The sequence below is a fragment of the Acinonyx jubatus genome, chromosome X, assembly GCF_027475565.1.
Source record: "Acinonyx jubatus isolate Ajub_Pintada_27869175 chromosome X, VMU_Ajub_asm_v1.0, whole genome shotgun sequence".
Classification (NCBI taxonomy): Eukaryota; Metazoa; Chordata; class Mammalia; order Carnivora; family Felidae; genus Acinonyx; species Acinonyx jubatus.
Genome location: NC_069389.1, coordinates 19,751,435 through 19,778,014, shown reverse-complemented (window position 1 = coordinate 19,778,014; position 26,580 = coordinate 19,751,435). Strand labels below are relative to the sequence as shown.

Below are 26,580 nucleotides of genomic sequence, written 5' to 3'. Positions count from 1 at the left end.
GCAGTATGGAGGTTCCTCAAATAATTAAAAATAGAATTACCATATGACCCAGTTATTCCACTTCTTGGTATTTACTCAAAGATGAAAACATGAATTCAAAAAGATACATGCCCCTCTATGTTTATTGCAGCATAGTATCTCCTTTTAAAAATTTCCTTCAGATGAAACCTTTTCCAGAAAGGTGAATAATAGTTGTTGGAGACCTTATCAGATAGTGATAACTGTTGAATAGAGAGTGTTACTTTGACAGGAAGTGAAATATATGGTATTCTAGGCATTGTCAAAATAACAGATGAATAAAACACAAAGCAGTCTACTGTCACATATACAAACCCTGAGGTCGAGTCTTCTATTACTAAATCTCCATTAAATGTGACCAGTATCTTGACAAGCCACAGTGATAATTGGTGTCCATAATGATCCTGAGAAAGATAATGAAATATCAGACATTTCATCTCGTCTAATTTATTGTATTTTTAAGTTCCAGTTATTTTGAAAACTGGTCATTAGTGTGATGTGGGTAGTCCGCTATTAACCATAATGTTTGATTATTCAGATACCACGCCGTGTGATGTTCCTTTTGTTCCCAGTGCGCATTTGTGTACGTATGCCTCATATCACTTGGAAGATTCTAAGCTCATTAATTTTACCTTTAAAAATAATTCAGGAAAAAAACCCTCATATCTTACTTTAATCTTGAATGTGTTAGTAAAGTTGTTTTGCCAAGAATTACTTGTAGTATCTAAATTATTTTATATCTGTTTTCCACATGATAGACAAACCTCTTGTGTTCTGCCTTCAAAGTGAAAATATAGCTTTTGGAACAATGGAGTACTAATAAAAAACTTGATAGTAATTTCACTGTGTGCATACTTTGCTGTCTTAGGTAAGTGATTGTATATATATATAATTTAATCAGTAAGACTTGCAGGTAAGTTAGGGACAAATTGAGTGAGTCACCTAGACTGCCTCTTGGTAAGATGAGGAATATGGAAGAAAGAACTGGTTGGGAGAAGGTCATATTATGATTACTTTTAGACATGATGTTTTTGAGATCCCAGTGGGACACAAGAAGAAATGTTTAGCATCCATTCACTATTTGTACAGAGATAGTCAAGGTTTTGGTAAAGGTAGGTGTTAGAAGAAACCATGGGTTTAGATGAGATCATTGAAGGAGATACGGTGTTAAGATGAAAAGAGAAAAGGTCCGAGAACAGAATTCTGGGGAACACCAGTGTTTAAGGAAAAGCTCAAGAAAAATGAGGCCAGGGACGAGATTGAGAAATAAACAGCCCAGGAATAGGAAGAGAATCAGGGAAGTAATTTCATGAAACTGAGCCAAGGGAGTAAGTCATGTTGCGGAAGGATTCTGCAAAATAGGGACTAGTCTATAACCATTGGACTTGGCAATTAGTTTTTCTTAATATTTTTAAAAATGAATTTTCAAAACAATCATATACTTTTGCTGCAGATAGATTAGAAAACACAGGTCAGCAAAAGGGAAAAAATTAGAACTTCTTGATACTCTGCCATCCCGAGATAACCATTTTTAACATTTTGGCATATTATTCTTTCAGACTTTTGTCTTGCTGATTAACAAAGGTGTTGTTTTTTTTTTTAAGATGACTTCAGACGGGGGTAACTACTGAATCAATGGGTTAATACATCAAGAAGTTAAATATGGGGTGTCACAGATAACATTGATGAAACAAAAATACGGTGATAGTCTGCTCACAAGATTGGATAAGTAGAGCTGTTAGCATGTCCACAGAAGATGCCTTTCACTCTCAGTATCAGAGGCTTCTTCCAAATCCAGGATGCAGAGGGGATTCCTGAAAGGCACATTCCCCATGCCTAACATAATGCCTGGCACACAGAAGTACTCTTTTAGCAAGTAAAGGAGGAGGTTTTGGTAATAGAGTGGGGAGATTGGAAAGGAAAGAACTTGGGAGATTGTGTCCAACACCAGAAGATCTAAGCTGGAGAAGGATACAGGTAAAGTTTGGAAACGATAGACCAAGTGAAAAGGGAGGCGAAGATTAAGCAGAGTGAAGAGTTGACAGTTAAGATTTTAGATGGGGACCAGTTATGGATTGTGTTGACATCTAGCAGGTACAGGAATAAGATTTTAAAATGGAGTAAAGAGGGAGGCCGAAGCAGTTGAGGTGGTCAGGGAAATTTGACTCTTCAGGTTTTGGATGAGTGGTCTTATGTGAACATCGAAGAGGTGGAGAACATGAGTCTTAGCCAGGTGCCAAAGTTGTTGGCAAACGTGCACGAGAGAGTGATCGATCTGGATGTGTGTATGTGACAAGTGACAAGAAGCAATAGAAGATGAATTTTTATCTGAGCAAAAGGCCGTGTTTTAGAAAAAGGACAGTAGAAAGCTAAAAAGGAGCCTTAGAAAGTAGGTTTATAAGCTATAGAGGAGTATGTTTTCATATTTAAATCAGACTGCGGGAAAAACTTTGTGACCAGCAGGAGGCTGTAGGGGAGTTTGTTTTCACTGAAGCAAGATTCCACAGGGCACAGTGGAAAGGGTAGGGAGGGAATTCGGGGACGGAGGAGGCCCCAAGCTGTGTGAGGTTGAGAGGAGAGGATAGATGGCTGGCGGGCAGGGTATGAGGGAGGGTGCTTGTGTGAAAAGGAGAAAATTGCTTTGCTTCATAAACAGTCTAATAGACTGAATTAGTTGATTCTGCTTCGGAGATCTAATTATCAGTCCACCATCTCGGCTTCATTTCTCGGATATGCAAAAATGTGGTTTAATTCCCTTTAAAAATTATATATTTATATTTTAAATATATAAGCAATGTGTGATCATTGTTTTTTTAGGATAAGGTTAATGAGGTAAGTAAAAAAGAAAAGGTAAACTTCAACATTTCTTGAAATCCCATTACCCAGGGACATCGTTTTGGTATATATTCCTCCAGATTTTTTCTCATCTAAACATACATGTGTGTATTTAATTTTGAAAAATGCACCAAGTAAACTGTAGTTGTGTGCTTTTTTGTTTTTTCACATAACAGTACCTAATAAATATCCTTTGTCAGAGTAGGTATTGCTGCCATCATTTTTAGTTGTTAAAGCTATCCATTATAGAACTGCATGCACCATATTAATAATCTCTTATTGGGCTTTTGAATACTTTCCAGTTTTTTTTTATTGTAAGTAAGGCTAGAAAGAAAATCTTGTGTGTGTACAATTTGGCGTATTTATCTCATTATTTCCTTTGGGTAAGTTTCTAAGAGTGTTCAAGGTCAACTGTGGTACTTTTTGGTTTGGTTTCTTTCTTGTTGTTTTTTCTCATAATTTAGCGTTTGGCTGAGAAATTCTTTTTGTGTTGAAAATCTGGGAACATATTGAAATATATTTGGTGAACAGTGTAAAATCAGTGGGATAGGCATATATTGTTTGTAAGTTAACAATTTACCATTGTTTGATAGATATGTGATCATTTAGATATATTTTTCCCCAGGTAGGGAAGCCAAAACATTATCCTGCAAACCTTTAGGTTGTCTTCTCCCAAAGGGCTTGTACATTTGTGATTTAGGCAGTGGAATTGAGATGATTATGAAAAATTGTTTAAGCTCTTAAGTTAATAATGTCTTCAGAATGCATGGAAATGATTAACACAGTTTTCTTTGATTACCTTTCTTCCAGGTGATTCATGGCAGGGGACGTGGAAGGATTCTGTTCCTCCATCCATGACACCAGTGTCTCTGCTGGGTTCAGAGCACTGTATGAGGAGGGATTGCTTCTTGATGTCACTCTGGTTATTGAAGATCATCAGTTCCAGGCCCATAAAGCACTCTTGGCCACCCAGAGTGATTACTTCAGAATTATGTTTACTGCAGACATGAGGGAGCGAGATCAGGACAAAATTCATTTAAAAGGTTTAACTGCTACTGGTTTCAGCCACGTGCTTCAATTTATGTACTATGGAACTATAGAACTGAGTATGAATACTGTTCATGAGATCCTTCAGGCTGCCATGTATGTTCAACTTATAGAAGTGGTGAAGTTCTGCTGCTCTTTTCTGTTAGCCAAAATCTGCTTAGAAAATTGTGCAGAAATTATGAGACTCTTAGATGATTTTGGTGTTAACATCGAGGGAGTCAGGGAGAAGTTGGACGCCTTTCTGCTAGACAACTTTGTGCCACTCATGTCCAGGCCTGACTTCCTGTCTTATCTTAGCTTTGAGAAGCTCATGTCTTATTTGGATAATGATCATCTGAGCAGGTTCCCAGAGATAGAGCTGTACGAGGCTGTGCAGTCTTGGCTGCGGCATGATAGAAGACGCTGGAGACATACCGATACCATCATACAGAACATCAGGTTTTGTTTGATGACCCCATCCAGTGTTTTTGAGAAGGTTAGTGCATTTGAAAGCAATAGATAGGACTCATATAGGTGACATTCCCAGGCTTGGTCAGGAGCTAAAAAGAGAATGAATAGTTTATAAGAATAGTTTATGTGTAAGGAGTCTGATTTGTTGTAGCTTGTGCATTTAGGTTTTTAAAAACACATATTGTGGGTGAAAGATGAACCAGGTAGGTAGTAGAGTAGTTTAAGTTGAAGCATAATTACGTAATGCAAAATATTTCAGGTTTGCTTTAGCTCTTCTTTCTTTTCACAAAGTAATTACATCTGAACTGCATCAGGCTAGCTCTGTTTTTAAAAATTAATTTAAGTGATACATGCTGAAATTAGAGTTGAGAGGAGTTTTGTAGTTCTGAATGACGCGCATTAATGCACTTTGGTATTCCTCTAAAACGTAGTGAGTAAACATAAAATAGCTCTTGAAAACCAGTAGGCCCTAGTGGTGATTCTTCCCTACCCATACCTAGTTGATTTTCTTCCCTGCTCTTCAGTAGTTCTGTTTTTCCCATTTCACTGTGAATACTAACTAAATTTAACCATGAAAACATGTTTATGTCTAAAACCATTGTTTTGGCATTTCTAACTAAATAGGCCATCAGTCATCTATCTACATTCATCAAACATCCCTGTGCACATTTTACCATGTAACAGTTCTCTCTTAAAAATAGTCTTTCTTCAAAACAGCCTTGCCCTTTTTGCATGTAAGCATATTTCATTTTTATGTCAGAGTCTCACTTGTGATCCTTTCTTGCGGAAAGGAGAGAAAGCGGTTTCAGTAATTGCTGAACTTAATTGGTTTCTAATCACATGGTTACCTCTGGGGGTCTGTTTACCCTCTTGCATCTTCTTTCTAGAAAGCGCACTTAAAGCTTTGGTCGACACCCTTCATGTTAAATAGTTACTCAGATTTAGTTACCAGGCCTGACAATAAAAACATAATATTTGCAAAGGAGGGTTGTTTGCACCATTTGAAAAATAAACAAATTTGCGCCTTCAAATAACACTCAGCAGCCTGGCATGTTTCCCCGCCCCCCCCCCACCCCGAAATGTTGTGAAATGTCATTAACTTACACTTTTAATAGAGAATTCAATTTTATGGGATTTTATCTTTATTCTCAAAATGTACTGATCTAACAGAAATAATTGAAGCTAAGAATACATTTCTTAATCACTTTTTGTTGGGTAATAACCAGTCCCAACATCAACTATATAAATCATTTGTGTCTGATTCGATTTTTTTTTCCTTACTATTGTTTTTATTGCTCTCTTTCCCTGGGGAATCCTGTTTTGTCTTTATACATTAAATGCAAATGCTTTCCCACTACTAAAAGAAACAAAAACCCTCCCAACTTCAGTCCAGATGGAAGTACTGGTGAACAAGAAAATAAAATCTTCCTCTTGTGGTGCAATATGATGGATAATTTTTAGCAGTAAGTGATTTTTAAGTGCTAGAGCAGAGCCTTTTTATATTCTAATCACCAGCTCAAGATGGTCAATAGTGATTGGCTGAAATGAAAGTTAATACCGTCAGGTAGTTTTGTAAATTATATGAAACATTACTTGTACCTTCTGATGGATTTTGTTTGCTTATGTAGTATAAGAGGTGGTTATTAACCATTGGCCAGGTATGGAGCATCTCATCAGAATAAAAATGTTAGGGCTTCCTACTTGAGTTAATTTCTTAGGAAAACTTCATAAAGCCCTGGCCACAAAGAAATCTTTCAGTTCTTTGTTATATAGTGTAAGCCTTTCACTTTTATTTTAATAATACTGGTGAGATAATTAGAAGGTAGGTGTCCGTGATTCTTACCTTTGCGATATGAGAGTTAATGTTTATCAAAGGAATCTGTGGCTTTCTATTTTATTTTAATTCCAGTAGAGTTAACATACAGTGTTATGTTTATTTCAGTAGGCCTGTATGGCTATCTAGATTTTGAGAACCACTAAGTTAGGCAATTTTTTTTTTTAAGTTAGGGAAATTTTTGAGAGCTTATCTCTAGAAATAAAACTTCATAAACCAAACTAAAATGGAAAATTGGGTTGGGAAATAAGAATTTGAACTATTTTATACCATACTATTTTGAGCTCCCTTGAAAATAGGGCCCATCTATTTTTCCATAGTATGCTGCAGGTCTCACACAAAGCCATTTTAATATCCATTATATATGCATGGTGCCAGAAAGGGCACAGAAATAAAGACGTGTTATATCTGCGCTGGTCCTTTTTTAGTATGAGAATCTACATGGGGAAAAGCGTAGGCAGTTTTGATTTGTGGTTTTATCCTATTTGCCGAAATTTAGAAAAGTGGAATATTGATACGCACTTCTTATTTTTAGCTTTAAATTTTTAAACACTTATTATGAGACTTTCTAAACATAAAAAAAAAGTCTGAGGGGCACCTGGGTGACTTCATCATTTGAGCGTCTGATTCTTGATTTTGGCTCAAGTCATGATCCCAGGGTTATGGGATCCAGCCCTGAACTGAGTGTGGAGCCTGCTTAAAATCCCCCCACCCCTCCCTTTGTCTCCGCCTGTCTCTCTGTGTCTCTCCCTCTGCCTCTCTCCTCCACTAGCTCCCTCTCTCTCTCTAAAAAATAAAAAGGGCCGAAAGAATAGTGAAATGATCACCCATAAACATCCTGTAGGTCAATATTTTTATCATCTTGCCACATTGGCTTTAGGTATGTGAAACCATTTCAAAGAAAGTTGTAGGTACTATGACACTTCATCCCTAACTACTGGAGCAAGCAGCTGATCTCCCAAGAGTAAGGAAATTCTCCTACATAATCATAATACATACCATTATTGAAGTTAACAATCATTCCTTAATGTCATGTAATATCCACTTCGTTTTCTGGTTTTCTCACTTCTCCCCCAAATGTCTTTTTTAGCTACTTTTTAAGGATTTAATCAAGGTTCATACAGCATATTTGATTGTTATGTCTCTGTTTTCATCTAGAATTTCTCCTTATGATGAGGATGTTCAAACAGAAAAAGTTGGAAGAATAGTATAATGGATGTCTAGCTGTCATCTAGATTCAAGAACTGTTAACATTTTACCATATTTGTCTAGATTTTTTCTTTGCTGAACCTTCAAAAATAAGTTGCAAACATCATAATGCCTTATCCCCAAAAACTTACATGCCTCTTGTATGAATAAGGACTTTATCCTACCCAAGTTCATTGCCATTCCATCTAGGTAAATTAACAATAAGACCTTAATATCATCTAATAGCTAGTCCATATTCAAATCTTCCCTTTTCTCAAAATGCCCTAGAATCCAGTCATTATTTATGCATTGCTTTTGGTTTTCATGTATGTCTAATCTTAACCTAAAACAGTCCCCCACTTTTTTTTTTTACATTTATTTATTTTTGAGAGAGAGAGAGAGACAGAGCACAAGTGGGGGAGGGGCAGAGAGAGGAGACACAGAATCCGAAGCAGGCTCCAGACTCTGAGCTGTCAGCACAGAGCCTGATGCGGGGCTTGAACTCACAAACTGTGAGATCATGACCTGAGCCGAAGTTGGATGCTTCACTGACTGAGCCACCCAGGCGCCCCAGTCCCCTACTTTTTAAAAAGAAAGATCAGATCACTGATTGCCTTAGTGTATCCCACATTGTGGATTTATCATCTTATTCGTTTGTGTTAGTGTTAACTTACATTTCCTCTTTATGTGTCCCTGTTAACACATCTCCTTTTCAGTGTTGTGATTTTTCAGTAACGGTTGCAGGAAAATCTTGTTGTAATGCTGAAGAAGTCTTGGAAAAACTACTTAGTAACTCTGATCAAACTTAGAATTTACCTTTCTTTCTTTTTTTTTTTTTTTTATATATATTAGGAGGTCAGGTAGCCCAATCCTCTGACTAAAATAGTCACAAATTTTATTCACACTATTCCATTAGATTTCTTTTAGATTGATGAAATTTCCCTCCTTTTAAAAAAATTTAAATCTAAGTTAGTTAACATAGTGTAATAACGATTTCAGGAATAGAATTTAGTGATTGATCACTTACACATAACACCCAGTGCTGATTCCAACATGTGTCCTCCTTAATGCCCATCACCCATTTAGCCCATTCCCCCTACCCAACACCCTGCCAGCAAAATTGTCCTTTGTATTTAAGAGTCTCTTATGGTTTTTCTCCCTCTCTGTTTTGATCTTATTTTTGCTTCCCTTACGTTCATCTGTTTTGTACCTTAAATTCCACATGAGTGAAATCATCTGTCTCTGACTTAATTCGCTTAGCATAATACACTCTAGTTCCATCCATATCGTTGCAAATGGCAAGATTTCATTCTTTTTGATCACTGAGTTATATTCCATTGTATATGTATACCACGTCTTTATCCATTCATTCGTCGATGGACATTTGGACTCTCCATACTTTGGCTTTTGTCAGTAGTGCTGCTATAAAATCTCCCTTTAAAAAAAATTTAAAACCTTTCCATTCAATTTACTGGGATTAAAACTAGCTGAAGTGTCAAAAGATTACTCTTACTGATAAAAATTTTAGTGTATATCTGTGACTCTAGAACTGCGCTGTTCGATATGGCCACTGCTTGCGGCTATTGAATACTTGAAATGTGGCAAATCTGAATGGAGATTTCAAAAATTAAGATGACATAGGATGTAAATGACCCGTTACTAATTTTTATATTGATTACAATTTGAAATGATATTTTGGATATATTGGGCTAAATAAAATACATTATTAAATGTTTTTTACTTTTTTTTTTGTTTGTTTATTTTTGAGAGAGAGAGCAGGGAAGGGGCAGAGAGAGACGGAGACACAGAATCTGAAGCAGGTTCCAGGCTCTGAGCTGTCAGTACACAGCCTGATGCGGGGCTTGAACCCACAAGGTGTGAGATCCTGACCTGAACCGAAGTCAGATGCTTAAGTGACTGAGCCACCCAGGTGCCCCAATGTTTTTTACTTTTTTAAATGTACAGAAAATGTAAAATTAATCATTGGCTCACATTTGTGGCTCTTTCTGTTGCACAGTGCTGCTCTAGAAGTTCAAGGAGTGAGTTGTTCATTAGAAACTCTGAATCTGCATACAATAAGCAGCTTTTCTCACATATTAAACCCTTCTCCTGGTTTCTCAGCCATTAGAAATGTTCTGTACAGTTTAGTATTAAATGAACTTACCTACCGATCTGTAGAGTGGCTGATGAAGACAACTTGAGTATAGCATCTCTTTGTCAGGATCCTTACCCTGGCCTCACGAAAATTAAAAGCTAGTGAGCAAAGCTTGGTGAAAGGAACCTGTGGAGATTTTAAGTCTTCCTTTGGAAGTAACAAACAGATCTGAGCAGAGGCTTCCTAGTGTGGAACGGGGATGTTCTGCCTCTCCCCAAGGAATAGCCCTCCTTCATTCCAGGGACCTGAATCATGCTCCGTAGCTATGCTGAAATCTTTAGGTTTATTCTTCTACAATATCTTTCCCCTTAGTCCTCTACTGGATTTTCTCCCCAGCTGAAAACTTTTGTACTGAGTACTCTGTGGGAGCATCACCAAAGAGATCAAGACTTCCAAATTTCCTCCTGGAATTCCTTAGAAGCAGTGATTCTCCTTATTTGAACACCTTATGTGTGTCAGGTCGCGCGTGCGCTAAGCGCTCTCCGCGTGGGTAGAATCTATAGGTTATCTCCATTTTATAGATAAGAAAACAGGCCCAGAAAGGTTAGGAATCTTATCCCATGATGAATGACTGAGTGAAACCCAGGTCTGCTTGCTTCCCACTCCAAGGGCTTCCTATTACAGCTGCTGGAGCAGGGAGGGAGAGGCCCCTGAGGTGCAGAAGCATGCACTTGTCTCTGTGGCCCAGCTTGGGTCATTTAGAAGTTACTGTCTAGAGTCATGAAAATTCCAACGTGTTTGCATCAACAAAATACAGCCTGAGAAGTGTAATGGCACTGAAAAAAGTACAGGGTGTGGGAAACCCTTCAGATGTGAAAGCACAATTCTGGGGATGGCAGTGTATAAGAAAGCTGAAAATAAATATCAGAATCTTGTCCTTTTAACATAGTTGTTGAAGAGTTCTTATGATCCTTTTATCTGTAGTGGATTCTCAATTTTAAAACTAGACTTCAGTTTCAGTTTTTACTCCTACAAATGTCTGCGGCATGTTTTTTTACTAGCTCCAAGGGTCTTTGCATCTTTAACAGAGATAAGACTTAGCATTTGTCATTTGGAATTTCAGTGATGTGAAGATTTAAATAGTTTACACTTTGCTTTCTTTGGTCCTTTGGTTTTTAAAAAACAATTTACTGCCTTACTGAAAACATTGTATGAGGCAAATCTATGTTTAGCAAAGTGCATATTATACTTGACTTTTTTGTATGGGAAAGATCTTTTCAGCAAAATTGTTAAATTATTCATTAAAATACCCATATGTTGATTCTTTAGTACAGTGATATTTTAACATTTTGAACCCAGGGTCAGTATGATAAATATGTATATGGTAAGAGCTTACCAATGATCCCCTTAGAAATTGTATCAATCATAAAATCTTCCAATTTTTCACAAGGAAAGAAAATATTTTAAATCCTATAAAGATTTACAAAGCAAATTTGTTTGGCTTATAATTAGGCTTTTACAGTTGGTTTTTCATTGGCTGTTTACTACGGAAGCAGATTATATACATGTATTCTGCTTTATTCCAAATGTTTTTATAAACTAGCTCATGATATTCAGACTTCCTACTGTGCTTTTTTCCTGATCTATTAAATGTAATTCATCATCTTCCCCCCAAATTTGGATGTATGTAACTTTTAAAGAGCAAAGTTTATGTTTTAATGAGAAAAAAGCTCTTTTACTGAGAATATATTTCAATTTAACAAATCATATCTGCATTTTATGAAAGCTTGTTATAAGAATAAAACTTTGAGATAATTTTGATAGTCTGCTGAAAAAAGACAACTTCATTACTAGTGAAAAGTAATCAATCCTAGGATCAGAATAAAAAATGCTTCAGAAGAGTTTTCCAATACTTTTTAAAAAAAATATCTTTTACTTAAAGTACAGAATTTGTGGCTTTAAAAGCTACATCTTAAAATGGGGATAAGTGATGTTGTACTCACCTTGAAACGGATAGAATTCAAGGATCACAAATTAAGCGTCCAAGTATACCTTGGACGCTTAAGAATACTAGTAGCTCTCAGAATTGGTCTTCACAAAGTGTTCCAAATATTTGCGCTATTAGCATAGTTGATTTAGATAGCATTAACAGTGGACTATATGACACATGAGGAAATCAATTGCTCTTAATGTCCTGCTTGGATGGTGTGATATTTTGGTTAATTGAGGTACAGACCACTTGTAATGACGTTGTATGGATAAGGACGCATCTGTTTAAAGTGCAGGTGCTGTATACCCTTTAGAATTCCTTTACTTAGGAGCTGTGACACGTTTTGACTGATCTAGCACTTGAGCAATCCAAAATTTCTGTCTAGCAACAAGACCATTAACTGTAGTGTTAATTACAGTTTAGCGGAAAACTCAAAAAAAGTTTAATTATTTCTAATGACTTCAGCTATAGCCAGACAAATCTAGAGGAAAGAACAGAAGTTTCCTTCTGACCCTCACGGAAGTACATGAGAAACACAAGCAGTGCTGTATTTGACAGTACAAATATTTTTTACAAAGACAGTAACCTAGATTTCAAATGTGAAATTTGGTTACAGTTCTTAATGGGTTTGAGTTGTTTTTGAAAAAGTTTAAAACCCCCTTGATACATTAAATAGTCCTTATACAGCTATAAACTTGAAATTGCTTAACAGTCAACTCACTTGCCCCTTGGAGTGAAAGCACCGAGATGACCAGGTTTTCTGTTGGAAGTTAGGTCAATAGGTTAAGCGGACTTTCACCGTTCACTTAATGTCTTTTTTACATCCATCTCTTTTACCAGCCCCTCCTCCCCCAGCCCTGTGGACTTGGATGATTGTAATTAACACATGCACAGTTCTTTCAAAATCACCCAAGGTGTTTTTCTTCTCTCAACTCTTCTGCCTTTTATATATAGAAGTAGAGTGCTCTTGTTTTCTATCTTTGACTTGGATTCATCCCAGGTTTACAGGTTCGTGGAGGGTACAGTAATCCAGGGTGTTGACTGCTGTTAGATCCCCTGGGAGAGAGACTGTCCGTAGAGGGTGTATTAAGCAGGCCAGAACCTACTGAAAATGGTAGTTCACAAATTTAGTCTTACTTGCTGATTTTCCTTTTAAGTAAAATAAATGGGAGATGAAAACAAAAGTCTAGAATTGGAAATTAACTGTGGAGTGAAAGGGAAGGAGGAGATGGAGTGGAGACAGCTGTTTTCTTATAAAAGGAGAAAAATGTTTTAATGAACGAGGGAACAAGGAGGGAGAGAAACCAAATGAGAAGCTGAAATCAAAAAAGATCAGAGAAGTCAGAAAATGGAGACAAGGTTAGAAGCAGGAAAGGAACAAGAGCAAATACTAAGATTGTGGGCTTTAAAGTTTTAATTCTCTAATATTTACTCAAAATGTTACATGAGTCATAGGTAAGCCTTGCTCATTCAGAAGTTAATTGTAGGATTAAACCTTTTATTTGGCTTTCCTTCTCTTTTAGCATATTTTTCAATAAAATTAAAACATTTACACAGTTGAGAATATTTCATAAGTAGGAAAAAGTCCTCCTAAGTTGTGAATTGTAGAATACAGTTGTACTATCTAAATATTAGTATAACCAGATAATAAGATGGTCCTAATGCTTTCTAGAAATTACATAAATTTTTACCTTTTAGGCTTGTGCACGCTTATTTAATTTCTAGTGATGTTCAATGACTACTGCACTGGAATTGGAAGCAAATTAGACTTTCTGAGCATATTTATTTTTTGAGTTACATATTTTTCATCCTAGGAAAGTTGAAGGGATAGAGGACTAACCAAATTGTGCTGAATCTCTTATTAGATTATTGTCTTGAGGAGGGTCTTCTCCCTCACCCCCATTTATGCTGGTCACTTGGCTTTTGAAGTTCTATTCGATAATTTAGATTGTTGCCTGCTTGAAGAAGAGAGGATAGGTAAATCCTTACTAAAATTTGTCTTTACTGTTTGGTGTTTGACTGCAATTACAGTATTACTGAGAGGATTTGTACTTAGCAGGAACTGATTTTTGTTTCTTATAGCTTTATCCTTGGTCATTAACTCAGTTTTTCAGGACAAAGGGATTAATTAAAGGTATCTTGCACCTAGCTTTTTGTAATTTTAACATAAATAAGTATGAGCTTCAGTTCTGAGCATGAATTTATAAATAGACTTCTCATACCAAGGTGGATGCTTTTGTAATATGGCACATAAAGACTGCTCCACATTTTGCTGAATATCAAAAATAATACTAGATGTAGCTGTGGTTCCCAAAGGTATAATTCGTTTTAGTAACTGCTTTATTTCTGGATATTTCTTTTGAGCAGATTGGATCATAGAGAAGGGATGATAAAACTGATAGCTAGAACTCTGTCTTCCTTCCACATGATCCCTTATACTCATCATTCTGAAAATTAGGGTATCATTTTTGGATGTAGGAAGGGCCAGAGGTGTCTTCATGCAACTGACTCCTATCGTAAGGAGAAAATGTCTAAACTAGAGGCTTGTCCATGGTCACACAGTGACTTAGGGACGGCATCAAGCCCAAGACCTAGGATCTTTAGTTCAGGGATTATTTCAGTCCCCAGTGGCACCTCCAACCCCCACTGATGGATAAGCTAATAAAAGACGGGTTTTTTTTGTTTTTTGTGGGGGTTTTTGTGTGTGTGTGGTTTTTTTTGTTTGGTTTTGGTTTAGTAGAAGTATATTGGGCATTTAAAAACATTTTGAAAGGTTAAATAGCTGTTAATATCTTAAATTGGCTAAAGGCCTAAAATAATTTTAGATTGTAGCCAGTTTTTTTTAAAGTGACCTCTACACCCAGTGTAGTGCTCAGACTTAAAACCCCAAGATCAAGAGTCACATGCTCTACCAGCTGAGCCAGTCAGGCACCCCAGACTAGCCAGTTTTAGTAGATTTTTTTAAATTGCAGATTTTTAATCACGTGAAGTTATGTAGTAATCTGTAGAAATGCTTGTTTTAGTTATATTGCCAGTTTCACTTTAATTCCTTAAAAAAATTTTTTTTAGTGTTTATTTATTTTTGAGAGAGACAGAGTGCAAGCTGGGGAGGGGTAGAGAGAGGGAGACACAGAATCTGAAGCAGGCTCCAGGCTCTGAGCTGTCAGGACAGAGCCCAACGTGGGGCTCGAACTCCCAAACCATGAGATCGTGACCTGAGCTGAAGTCGGACGTTTAACCAACTGAGCCACCCAGGTGCCCCAGTTTCACTTTAATTCTTAAAATTAAGAATGATCTATATGAATTACCTTTAAAATTAAAAAACTGAATGAATGGATTATGTAACGTTTTGACAGCAACGGGAGAAACCTGGAATATTTGCCCAGTGGTAATGGCTAGCTCCTGTGTGTTCCACTTAACACACATTTCCAGGAGCCTCATTCAGAATTAATAGTACCTCACATTTTCTCCTGTACATGCATGTGTGTACACAGTTACATGAAACTAAAGATCAGAGGAAATGGCCAATTTAAATTTTCAGATCACTGTTTTTAGGAGGTATCATACTTTTATTTTTTATGCAGCATAAGACAAAATGCTTTTCATAATAAAATTTTTAAGTATCAAGAAAAGCGATAATGAATATATTCTTTCTAAGTGTTAAAACAAGACCGCTTTTTTAATCCTGTGAAAGGGTAAGGAAAGTAGTTCTTCAGAACATGAAAGAAATGTCATTTTTTTCCCATATCTTTCTTTTGGAAGTAACTGATCTAGAGATAAACTGTTATGTGAGCGAATGGTGGGAGAAATGCTTTCTCTATGAAAAGATGAGCCACATGTTTCTTTTTTGATAGCTTTCTTCATTAATGTATTTAAATGATTCCATTCACATAGAAGGTTTTAGCCCTACGCTTTTTGTTTTAAAGCAGAGTATATCTGTAATTACTTTGTCCAGGATTATCAGAGAGGCATTAATTCCCCATTTCTATAATGAAAGAAGAAACTAATTATGCTTATTGATATTGTGTAGTTGTAGAGGAAAATTGTAGTTCTGGGAAAAGAGCAAGGTAGATCTAGAACTTCTAGCTGTGGCAGAGAGTAGGAGCTAAATTTCTTAGGTTAGAAGACATTTTATGGTATAACCAACTATCTCAGAGGCACAACTTCCATTGTTGGGGGCTTACGGTTAGAACAAGCTGGATAAAGGTATGTGGCTATGATAAGGACTTTTAACATAGAGTTGAAGTAACTGTTTAAACTCTTTGGAACCCTGGTTTCAAAGGAACACAATAGAATGAATGGAGAAGGGGACAAAGGGACCGAAACACTGGGTAGGAAACAGACAGGAAAATGACTTTAAGAAGCACTTAAGCTGGTTCAGGTTGATGGGATTTGCAAGAGACTGGGGTTGGAAGGTGGAGGGCTGTCACAGGCCATTGTGCCTAGTCCTCATGTGACACCAGAACCCTCTCCAGCACTCCTGACAGGCAGTCACACATGGACTACCTGAAGTGACAGGATTGCTCACTGACTCCGGAGGTAAACAGTCCTGACTTGGGGCAAATATGTACGCATACCCTTTTTACTGTAGTCCTTGTGAAAAAGCCAAATACAGACCTGTATAGATCCTGAAAAGGGGCAAGTCCCCCAAAAGTTCACTGGTAACCATATGTTGTATGTGTATACATGTTTTCCTCTGAATACACTACCAGCTGTTCAAAGCAGGCCACTTTTATTTTTTGAGAATATTGTATATATTCTTCAGTTATCATTTGACACTTTGAACATCTGTGTTAGTGCATGTGGATTAACTTCATTCTCTTCATGACTGCATATGGTAAAGTCTGCATACCACAGTTTATCCAACTGATGTCATTGATATTTGAGTTGTTCCTGGTTTCTGTGCTCTTTTACTAATGTGATGGACATCCATTATCTTGGTAGGTCTAATTACAAAGCTTTTCTCTTTGTTGGCCTAAAATCTTCCTCCAGACTTCCACTTACTGGTCCTGAAAATGGTTGCCACCTTTCTCCTGAGTCTTCTCTTGAACGTAAACATTGCTGATCACTTTTACCATTCTTCCTATGGTTTAGATCCCTTCGCTGTCTTCAGACTGTGGTCCACTTTGTATTGTCTAAATTGTAGCGATGGAACTAAACACTCTGAGCTGTGGTTTCATCTGATGGAGAGGGTGGGATTGTCTAATTTAATTAGGTCCATGATATGACTCTGCTCTATCACATTGTACTGAGGATAGTCAGTTACAGCTTTACATTTAGAGTTCACGGATCGTTGGAGCATTTGATAAAAGCTGTGGACTTCCCACCATCTAGCCTTACCCCCGGAATGCATTAACACAATTATTGCTACAATTGCAAGTGGTTCATGGATCCCTGGTACTTCTCTTTATGATTAGACTTACTGATTACTTTGCCAAAGCCATAGGTTCTCTCATTGTCTACCGGTTCTGTTACATCCTCGGACATTAAACTGGAAATGTCAAGTTTTGGCATTATTTGGTGAGTCTGCTGCCTCCCAGTGTGTAGCACTTTCTTATTTGCAAGTGGTATTTTTTTAACAATTCAGGATCAGCCTCTGGCTAACTAGTCTAGTTTGGAAGTCTGGCTTCTAGTCGTTTTCCATTCTTCATGATTCCGCACAGATTACGGAAAGCAGTTAAGCAACCTTATATGTGAAGCCTCTCAGGATCCCAGAATGTGATCTTGAGATGAAATGACTTGAACTTAGTGACAATATCTTATCTAGTTTTTCTTTTTTTTTTTTTTTTTCCTTAGCCATCTTGGATTTAAGTTTCTTCGTCATTGTGTTTGATCTTCAGATTGGACAGAATAAAACATTGTTAGCCAAGAATGGAAATAAAATAGAAGACTATTTGTCTTTGCTAATATTACATTAACCACCCCATCCGGGAGGGGCTTCACTTTTGCGTCTACTTCTTTTTACTTTAACCTCCAAGATGCCACTTAATTCAATACCTGGCACTTTGCTAAGTCACAGTTCATCCTGAGGCGTTAGCCTTGTTCACAGTATTCTTACAGCTCCATCTCACCCTTTGTAATACTTGTTTTATGTGCCTGTTTTTTTTTTCTTTGGTTTTTTTTGGCCATCTGTTGTAAGTGGTTTTTTAACATCTGAATTCCAGAAAGCTCTCTGTGCAGCACATCAGATTTTTTAGATACTTTCCCCTTTTCTTCCCCTCATCAGTGTGTTTTGCAATTATGCAGTCAGCATTATGCTTTTGAGAGCCTCCAAGCCTTCTTGAGCTTCTTTACACAGTTTCCGATCTTGGAATTGGTCCTAATTTTCCTTTAAAACACTTGAAATCTGCCTGTCCAATATGTGCAGTGTTCCCCTTCCTTTTTCCATCTCCAAGTGACATGGCTGCTTTTGGGAAAGCTTCCTTCTCTTTGCATCTTACCAGTCAGGTTTTACTGGGGAGGATTAGGTCCAGAGTAAGTTTGACTCATTACTCCTCTCGTTTCTAAAAGACTGAATTTTTACACAGACCAAAAACACACCATCAGATGCATTGACTTAAGCTGACGGACACTTCCACAGATGTCCACTGGTGAGTAATGATAGCTAATAACTGCTATTATTTGTTGTACACTGCCATATGACAGGCACCGTAGTAAGTCTTTTTCACTTGGATTATCATGCTTATCTCCTACCTTAGGGTTATGAGGCATAGGTGCTATTGTTATCTCAATGATACAGATGAGGAAACGGCTGTAAGGATGTTGAGTTACTTGCCCAAGATCCCACAGCTTGTTGAATGTGAGTCGGATATTTTCTAAATTGGATTCTTAGTTGTCATGCCGGGCTGCTTGACATGGTGCTTAATTACAGTGCTAGACCGGATTCTGTTACTTCAAAACCTGTGTAGCTCTCAGGCCACTGGCTGTGCACAGTAGGCACTTAAATACTTAATTTGAGGTTTATGTTTCTTGTTGATTTCCAGGGTATTGCCTTTTAGTCTTGCACATATGAAAAAGATGAGAAAAATGGGCGAGGTACACTATTAGGCAATTCATAGTAGAAATGAATGGAAAATGAAAAGATACGTATTTTTAGTAAGCAAATATATTTTTGATGGTTTTAGGAGACCCATTTTTTTTAATGGCAAGATTCTTCTTGTTTATAAATATGATACATTAAAAACAAAGAATGCAAAGATGTTTGTGAAGTTTTAGAGACAATCACTATTAACACAGCAAACGTACACAAAATCTTCTTTAATTGGGATACCAGTTTACTATTGCTTTTTAAAAACTGAATATATTGTGAACATCATTGCATATTGGTAAATACTCTGTGAAAATGGCTTTACAGGTTTCCATTGTTTCTCATAAGAGATTGAGGCTCGTTTCATTTTCTTTATTCTTCTATATGTGAAGTGAAAGTAGTAGAGAATGAGAGTTCATCTCATATTTTTATCATATTATTACTCTCTTTATTGAAATTACTTATTTACCATTATTCATTATTTGCTGTGATTTCTTCCACACTTAATATTTTGCTAGGAAGAATTGGGTTGGATGCCCAGTCATTTGTGATCCATATGATTGATTCTTTAAGAACCATTATATTATCTTTTCTTTGAAAAGGGTCATTAGGCTAATTCATTAAATATGTTAAGTGTTCTAAGAATTGAGTTTGTCATTTAAAGAGTTTTCTAAAGACTAAAGGAAGCTGTGCTGTAACCTATTGGAAATTGATCTTCGGAGCAAGACTGTCCTGGTTCAAGGTTCAGATCCCAGCTCTCCTGGTTTTAGTCATGTAAACAATTTGGGCAAGTCACTTAAGATTCTAAGCCTCAGTTTTTTCATCACGAAAACAGGGATGATTATTAGTCTCTCGCAGGAGGAATAATTTAGCTTGAGATGTTGCACATAAGGCCCCCAGTGAAGTAATGATGTCCGTTTGTTCTCTTTTATGTAGTAAGACCAGGAATTCTCTGCTGGCCTGGTTAAATCCACCGAAGGACCCCTTCTCAGAATAATGATTTTAAATCCATAAAATTAACTGCTTGGGATCACAAAGGAAGCCAATCCTATTGAAATGCAGTTAACAAAATACTTAAAAACACATTTGCGGTGCTTTCTGTTTCAAACTTTTTGGACCAAGGTGGGGCGTGAATGAGAAAACTAGGGAGGAGGAAGGAAAAAGGAGAAGAAGGAAAGAAAGCTCCTAAACATTTATGTGTAGTTCTGGCTCCCTCCCACACAGCCACGCTGGGTTCCCTGTACACTCCTAGACATCTCCGCCTCAGCATCCTCCCACCAGTGTAGATTGATCACCAGTGAAGTGGAATGCCTCTCCAGAGTCCCTTAGTGATCCTGCTCTCACGAGCGCCTCAAGTCTAAATCCTCAGATCAGTTCGAGTCATCGCCTTTGCTCCCTGTCTCTACTTCACATTAGTCGTGCTCTTCTGCCCATCTTCTGTCTACAATAGCTGATTTTCCCCTTGAAGTTGAAGATTCTTGTCTCATTCTTGTCACTAGGATACAAGCTTTTTCTTCACGGATTCCAGCTTCCTACCTCTTCCACGAGGTAACCCGTGAGTGTTTTGGGCCAGTTTGGTGTATGTTCCATGTCCTAAGTTCCACAGAACTCCCATATTACACCCTCATTCCCAACTGTCAACTGCCTTGTTTATTTACTTATTGGCAACTGTTATCTATTTTCATTTCCCCAGACACAGATTCTAAGTTCTTTGAGGAAAGAGACCCCATCTTAACATTTTTATGTCCCTGTAGAACTTAGCACAGTACTTAAAAGTGCTTCATAAGATCTTGATAATCATCACAATGAGGTAGTTCCAGCTCCAAGAAAAAGAAAAAAAAAGTTGGGGCACCAGGTGGCTCAGTCGGTTGAGCATCTCACTTTGGCTCAGGTCATGATCTCATGTTTGTGAGCTCAAGCCCTGCATTGGGCTCTCTGCTGTCAGCGCAGAGCCCTCTTTGGATCCTCTGTCTGTCTGTCTCTCTGCCCCTTGCCCTCTCTCTCTCAGAAATAAATAAATGTGTTTTTTTTTAAAAAAAAGGAAAAAAACTTGACCTTTCCTTGTCAACTGGGTTATGATTGTAGGAGTTGATGATATCAAACCAATTCTTTATATGAAAAACTTGAGAATTTTGTATATATTTAAATTTTTACTAACTCACTAACTTGATTGCCCAAGTTTTTCAGTCATGGCTGTTCTTACAGTGTTCCTTGCGGTTAAGAAAACCATGGCCATGATTTCCTCTACTGTGAAACCTCTGTTTGTCCTCATAGCCACCACTTGTATCCCAGGGCCTGACATGCAGTAGATGAATGATTAGTACATTTTGTTAGAGGAATGTAGCCTTGTGCCTGGAAAATAAATATTTACATTAAAAGGCTTGGAGATGTGCATAGATTATTATGAAAACAAATATGATAAAACTTTGCTTAAAAAATAGTATGTGATCTTAACAGGAGAAACAGTTTTAGCAAAGTAAGCCTCAAATCATACACTAATCATCTTAGTTGGCTTTGATATCTTGTTTGCCATTGATGTTCTTTCTTTTGGTTAAATTCTTTTACTTGTATTCTTAGGTTAAGACATCCGAATTTTATAGATACTCCCGACAGCTGCGCTATGAAGTTGACCAAGCACTGAATTACTTTCAGAACGTTCACCAGCAGCCTTTGTTGGACATGAAGTCAAGCCGCATCCGTTCTGCCAAACCCCAAACTACAGTATTCCGAGGCATGATTGGACATAGCATGGTTAACAGTAAAATTCTTCTCTTAAAGAAACCAAGAGTCTGGTGGGAACTGGAGGGCCCACAAGTTCCTCTGCGCCCGGATTGCCTTGCTATCGTCAATAACTTTGTGTTCTTGTTGGGCGGGGAAGAACTGGGCCCGGATGGCGAATTCCATGCTTCTTCCAAAGTGTTCAGGTATGACCCCAGGCAAAACTCTTGGCTCCGGATGGCAGACATGTCTGTGCCACGTTCAGAGTTTGCAGTTGGTGTCATTGGAAAGTTTATTTACGCTGTGGCAGGCAGAACCAGAGATGAGACTTTCTATTCAACTGAGAGGTATGACATCACCAATGATAAATGGGAATTTGTGGATCCTTATCCAGTTAACAAATACGGACATGAAGGGACAGTGCTCAATAACAAGTTGTTCATCACCGGTGGAATCACCTCGTCTTCCACCTCCAAACAGGTGTGTGTGTTTGACCCCAGTAAAGAAGGGACCATAGAACAGCGGACCAGGAGAACTCAAGTGGTTACCAACTGTTGGGAGAATAAGAGCAAAATGAATTACGCAAGATGCTTTCACAAGATGATTTCTTACAACGGCAAGCTTTATGTCTTTGGTGGCGTCTGTGTGATCTTGAGAGCCTCTTTTGAGTCTCAGGGATGCCCTTCCACAGAAGTGTACAACCCAGAGACTGATCAGTGGACCATTTTGGCATCCATGCCAATTGGCAGAAGTGGTCATGGTGTGACTGTGCTGGACAAACAGATAATGGTTCTCGGAGGCCTTTGCTACAATGGTCATTACAGCGATTCCATTCTCACTTTTGATCCAGAAGAAAACAAGTGGAAGGAAGACGAGTACCCACGGATGCCCTGCAAGCTAGATGGTTTACAAGTATGCAACCTGCATTTTCCGGAATATATACTGGACGAGGTCAGACGTTGCAACTAATGACATCTTTCTCCCTTTAAATAAGCCAAACAAAAAATTTGTTTGTGACAGAGTAGTTAATTAAAAAACATAAAGAAAAACCTCACCAGTTTTACTATCAAAGCCATTGGTCTAATATCGTAAAAAATTCTTCATTCTGTGCTAGCATCCTTTTTTTTTTTCTTTTTAGTGGCCTCAAACTCATGCAATAAGTTAATTCGAAGCGCTAGCTCTTGAAACTACTTCCAGAAGCAGTTTAATAGAGTGATCCACTTATCTGGGAAGTTGATTTTATGCTTTAAACATTTCTTTCAGATGTCAGCGTAGGAGTCATGCCTCTTCTAAGAGAAGACCTGATAAGTGTCACTGGATGTAATTTCGGTTCCTATCTCAATCTGAAATCTTTTGGAACATTTATTTCAGTGTATTTCAGTCTGTTCGACCTTTTGGTTTTATTATTTACGTTAAAACTCTTGACCTTTTTGCATGGCTTTTTGCTGAAAATGCAAAAATATAAATTTTCTACAAAGTTAACTTTTTTATATTCAAAACACTATTTCTAAGCTGCCTTCTCTTCTCTGCATTGTGTTAGCGAAAGCATACCCATACTTGCGTACATCTTAGGAACGTACAAGGCACATCTCCTTTTATGCGTGGTTAGGATTCTATATTTTTAAGCTAGTGCACTTGCACACACGGTTTGCCATACTTGTTGAATTTTAGATGTAACGTCTTTTCATGTACTAACATTTTTAGAAAGTTAAAATAACTGGAGTCCTCATTTGGTATCAAAGTAGCCTATCTTCAGTCCATACTGATTCAGTAATATTTGAGGTCCTTGTATTCCTGAAACATGTATGGATTTCTGAAAACTAACATTTTGTATTTTATTTTCAAAAGTAAACGTTTAGTGTTCCTTATCAATGTATGTCTTCTTTTTGAAAATGTTTTTCTTTGCAGTCTGTTTAACGTTACCCTGTTTTTAGTGAGAATCGGAGTGGTATATGCAGTCCTGGCCCTGCAGCGTGCAAGCACTTTTAAAGAGAATTTAGGTAATACCAGACTCCTAAATAAAGGCCCCCTAAAAGTAAGTGCAACTCCCGTTCTTTACATTCAAGAAGGCTGCTGCATCTGTTGTTGAATGGAAAGTAGCATCTCGTGGAAAATTTGAGTTCATTTTTGACTTAGAGGTAAGAAATAGAATTACAGTCTTACTGGTTATATCTACTTGTTTATTTAGTACAAAATATTTAGTGGCACTGGGGATGTAAGCCCTCAGCCTTTGTTTTATTTACTGAAAGCTACTAGCATGAAGGATAGTAACCTCAAAATTCAGAATGCATCAAAGTTAACTGTTTAAAAGCATTTATAAAAGTGTTGTAGGATTAGCTGTGCACCTTTCAAGTCTTTCAACTCGAAGGAAAAACATGTAGTTGACAAAATTAAGCAAGAATAACCAGGGAGTGGATCATTCAAATTGATGCCATTTTCTCTTGAGTAGAGTCTATATCTGATACAGACTAGATCTACACTGGCAAAACTTGCCAGAGCTTAGGATATTGGTGCAATATTGCAATGCCTTCTTCTATGGCTGTTGTATAAATTTTCTAGTTTCACTTTTTTGGTTTTGTTTTTTATTTTTTGTTTTCATTTTTGTTTTTTTGTTTTTTTGTTTTTTTGTTTTTGTTTTTTTGTTTTTTTGTTTTTTTTTTTTTGCTGCTGCCACCACTGAACACAAAATGGAAGAGTGAAGTCATGATCTTGTTTCCCATGGTAATATGGGTAAAAGTCTTCTTCTACCTTTTAAAAATCATTTTTTAATCATTTTATTTTTGAAAACTAGGAATTAGAGTAGCCATTTAATTCTTTTTCTAATATATTAGTTGGTTTAGTGCTTTGTGTGCTTTCTTGCTTTAAAGAAAATAATGATAATGTCTTCATTATTTTCCTCATTGTTGTCTTTTGCTGGAAAAGACCGAGACAGGGTACCCCTATCAGGCTTTTACACTTTTACACACCAGTGGTGGTTCTTGTTAATTGCTTAGATATGACTTCATAGTCCTAGTTAGTGTAAGATCTGGGCAAACTGTTGACTATTCTTGGTCTATCATTCTAAAGACACAAGACCAAGATCACAGTTCGTGTTTTGGAAAATTTGTGAAATCTTAACTTGAACTAACTGTGGGTTCAGCTTCACACGTGAGTCATGTCTGACCTGATGTTAGCTGTAGTCAGTTTTGAGCTTTAAGAATAGTTGGTATTGCTTGGGTTCTGAATGTATGAGAAAATCCATCCGTTTATATGTAGTGCTAATATAGGTTATTTTAAATCCACGATTAACCTACATTCCCTTTTAAAATTACGGTTTCATTGCTGAAAGAGATTTATTTTTGTTATACTAAACTATGGAAAATTTTTCCATAGAATTTTTTTCACGTTTATTTTTTGTGTGCTTCATTTGGAACCATTTTTTGTTTAGATACATTGTATGTGCTCAAGGTAGTGGTTTTTAAAAATTCAGTAAGAGATTGGAAAGTACAGTGTAACTGTTGTGATCTTTGTGTGTTAATTTTCACTTTACATTTTAAACACCAGACTTGACAAAAATAGCTGATCTTCAGTAATTGCATCTTAATTAGAAATGTTCTGTTCCCTATCTTTGACCTTGAATTTCAGTTTTGACTTTAATCTGCTTAAAGAAAATCCTTGCACTACAGCCATTTCACAAAATTCAAGATTCTCACATTGAAGGTTTTGTATTGGAAGAAGTACTACTGGTTTTTATAAAAGCAAAGCGTAATTAATAGAATTACTAGCTTTTCTTGAGACAACATTCTCTGTGTCCTCATTGCTCTGCTCTGTGTGTGCGCGTTACTCTAATTTGTGAAATATTGACTGAGCCCTTCACTTATCTTTTCTAAAGCAGCACCTTTGGACACCTCATTCTGGGAAGCCTGCTCGAGTCATAGTAAAGGACACACACATTTGTGTGGGGAGAAGTGGTAAAAATGGAGAGTTTTGTCTTAATTACATGAAACTAAGCTTTAAAATATTTTATAACAAATTATTTGAGCTGCATAACCTAAACATGTCAAACGTTCAGTGGGACTATTTTTATATATGTATATGTGGTTGTAGGTCATAACATTTCAGTTTATAATATAAATTGATATTTCAGTTTATAAGCTATCTCTCAGAAAAGACTAGCTCTTTTGAGAATACATAATTTAAAGTTTTAGACTGAAGTAAAACGCAACATAGATAATAGTGTAAATTAGCTGTAACTGAGGGCTATATGGCAGTAAAACTGCCAGTGCCATTTTTCTTGTTTGCCTACTATACGTTTTTGATTTTTTTTTGTACTCAACATTTTTAGGGATCATACGTTTATTCAATCAGATTAGAGTTGGTTTGGGAATAAATATCTTCTAAAAGAGATTTATCTTCAAAATGAAAGTCCTGAGAAATTAGTTTATCGAGAGTTTATAAAGTCAAATATTCAATAGACACCAGAATAGGTAAGCTCATGCAGTCCTACCCTTGCAGTACATACACCCGTGTGGCTTCACTGGTACACGGGCGACGCTGAGAGAATGCCCTCAGCGTGGTTTGTTCCCCCTTCATAATCTGGGATTTTCTTTTTTTACATCTTTGGGAACAGCTACATTAAGAACCTTATTAATCAGTATATCAGTAAGGGTTAGGTGTTTGCTTTCTGAAGGAATGTTCCAGTGAGATAGTCGGAGAGGTTATTTTCTACCTAACTTGTATATGCCCTGTACCTCTTGGGCATACTTTGTCTATAGAAAAATATTTTGACCTTTAGGTACATTTTGGGCCAGTAGTCAAATAATCCTAAGGCCGATTTAAAAATCTTAGAATAATTTAAGGTTTGCCTTTTATACCTGTTTTGAAAGCCTTTACATTTTTGTCAGGTAATTTTTCCCAAGCCGTGAATATAATCTATTCAAACATGTTTATGCTATCCATTCTGTTTTTAAATTGAAAAAAAATGTTAAAAGTGTTTATGAAGAAAAGTTTAAATAAAATATTTTTAATCTTTAAAATCTATTTATCTCTTATTATTTGCTATCTTTATGCAACCCGTCACTTTCCAAGTCACTCATGACCTGATTAACAGCATACATTTTGTTTCCCTTCAGCGTGCCAAGGAAGTACCATAAAAAACGTGATTTCTCCCGCTGCTTTCAGTCACAGATTCAAATGAGTGCATTAGAGTGAAATTATTTACACTTACATGCAATGGAAATTTTATAACGAAGCCAAGTAATTAAAGTTCCACTAACACAGAGTTTTGCAGAATGGAAATACGGAATTGAGAAAGAGCACTTACAAGCCATAAGCCTTAGTGTGGTGATTTTTAGGTTTCCTTTAGCATTTATTTCTGAACTTAGTGGCGAGGCAAAAAT

At 36.9% G+C, this 26,580-nt stretch overlaps 1 protein-coding gene across 2 annotated transcripts in view; it reads left to right on the top strand.

The window, feature by feature from the left end:
* KLHL15 (kelch like family member 15) overlaps nucleotides 1–26,221 on the top strand; it is a 35,391-nt gene extending 9,170 nt beyond the window's left edge. The window contains exons 2-4 of one of the 2 annotated variants that reach the window (XM_053202176.1): nucleotides 3,664–4,375; nucleotides 21,062–22,153; nucleotides 22,466–26,221. In XM_053202176.1, the coding sequence (XP_053058151.1) occupies nucleotides 3,671–4,375; nucleotides 21,062–22,153; nucleotides 22,466–22,477 (1,809 nt within the window). In that variant the 5' untranslated portion in view covers nucleotides 3,664–3,670 and the 3' untranslated portion in view covers nucleotides 22,478–26,221. Of the gene's footprint in view, nucleotides 1–3,663; nucleotides 4,376–21,061 lie in introns of both variants that reach the window. The other variant, XM_027054636.2, reaches the window with a different exon arrangement.
* The last annotated feature ends 359 nt before the right edge of the window (nucleotides 26,222–26,580 follow it).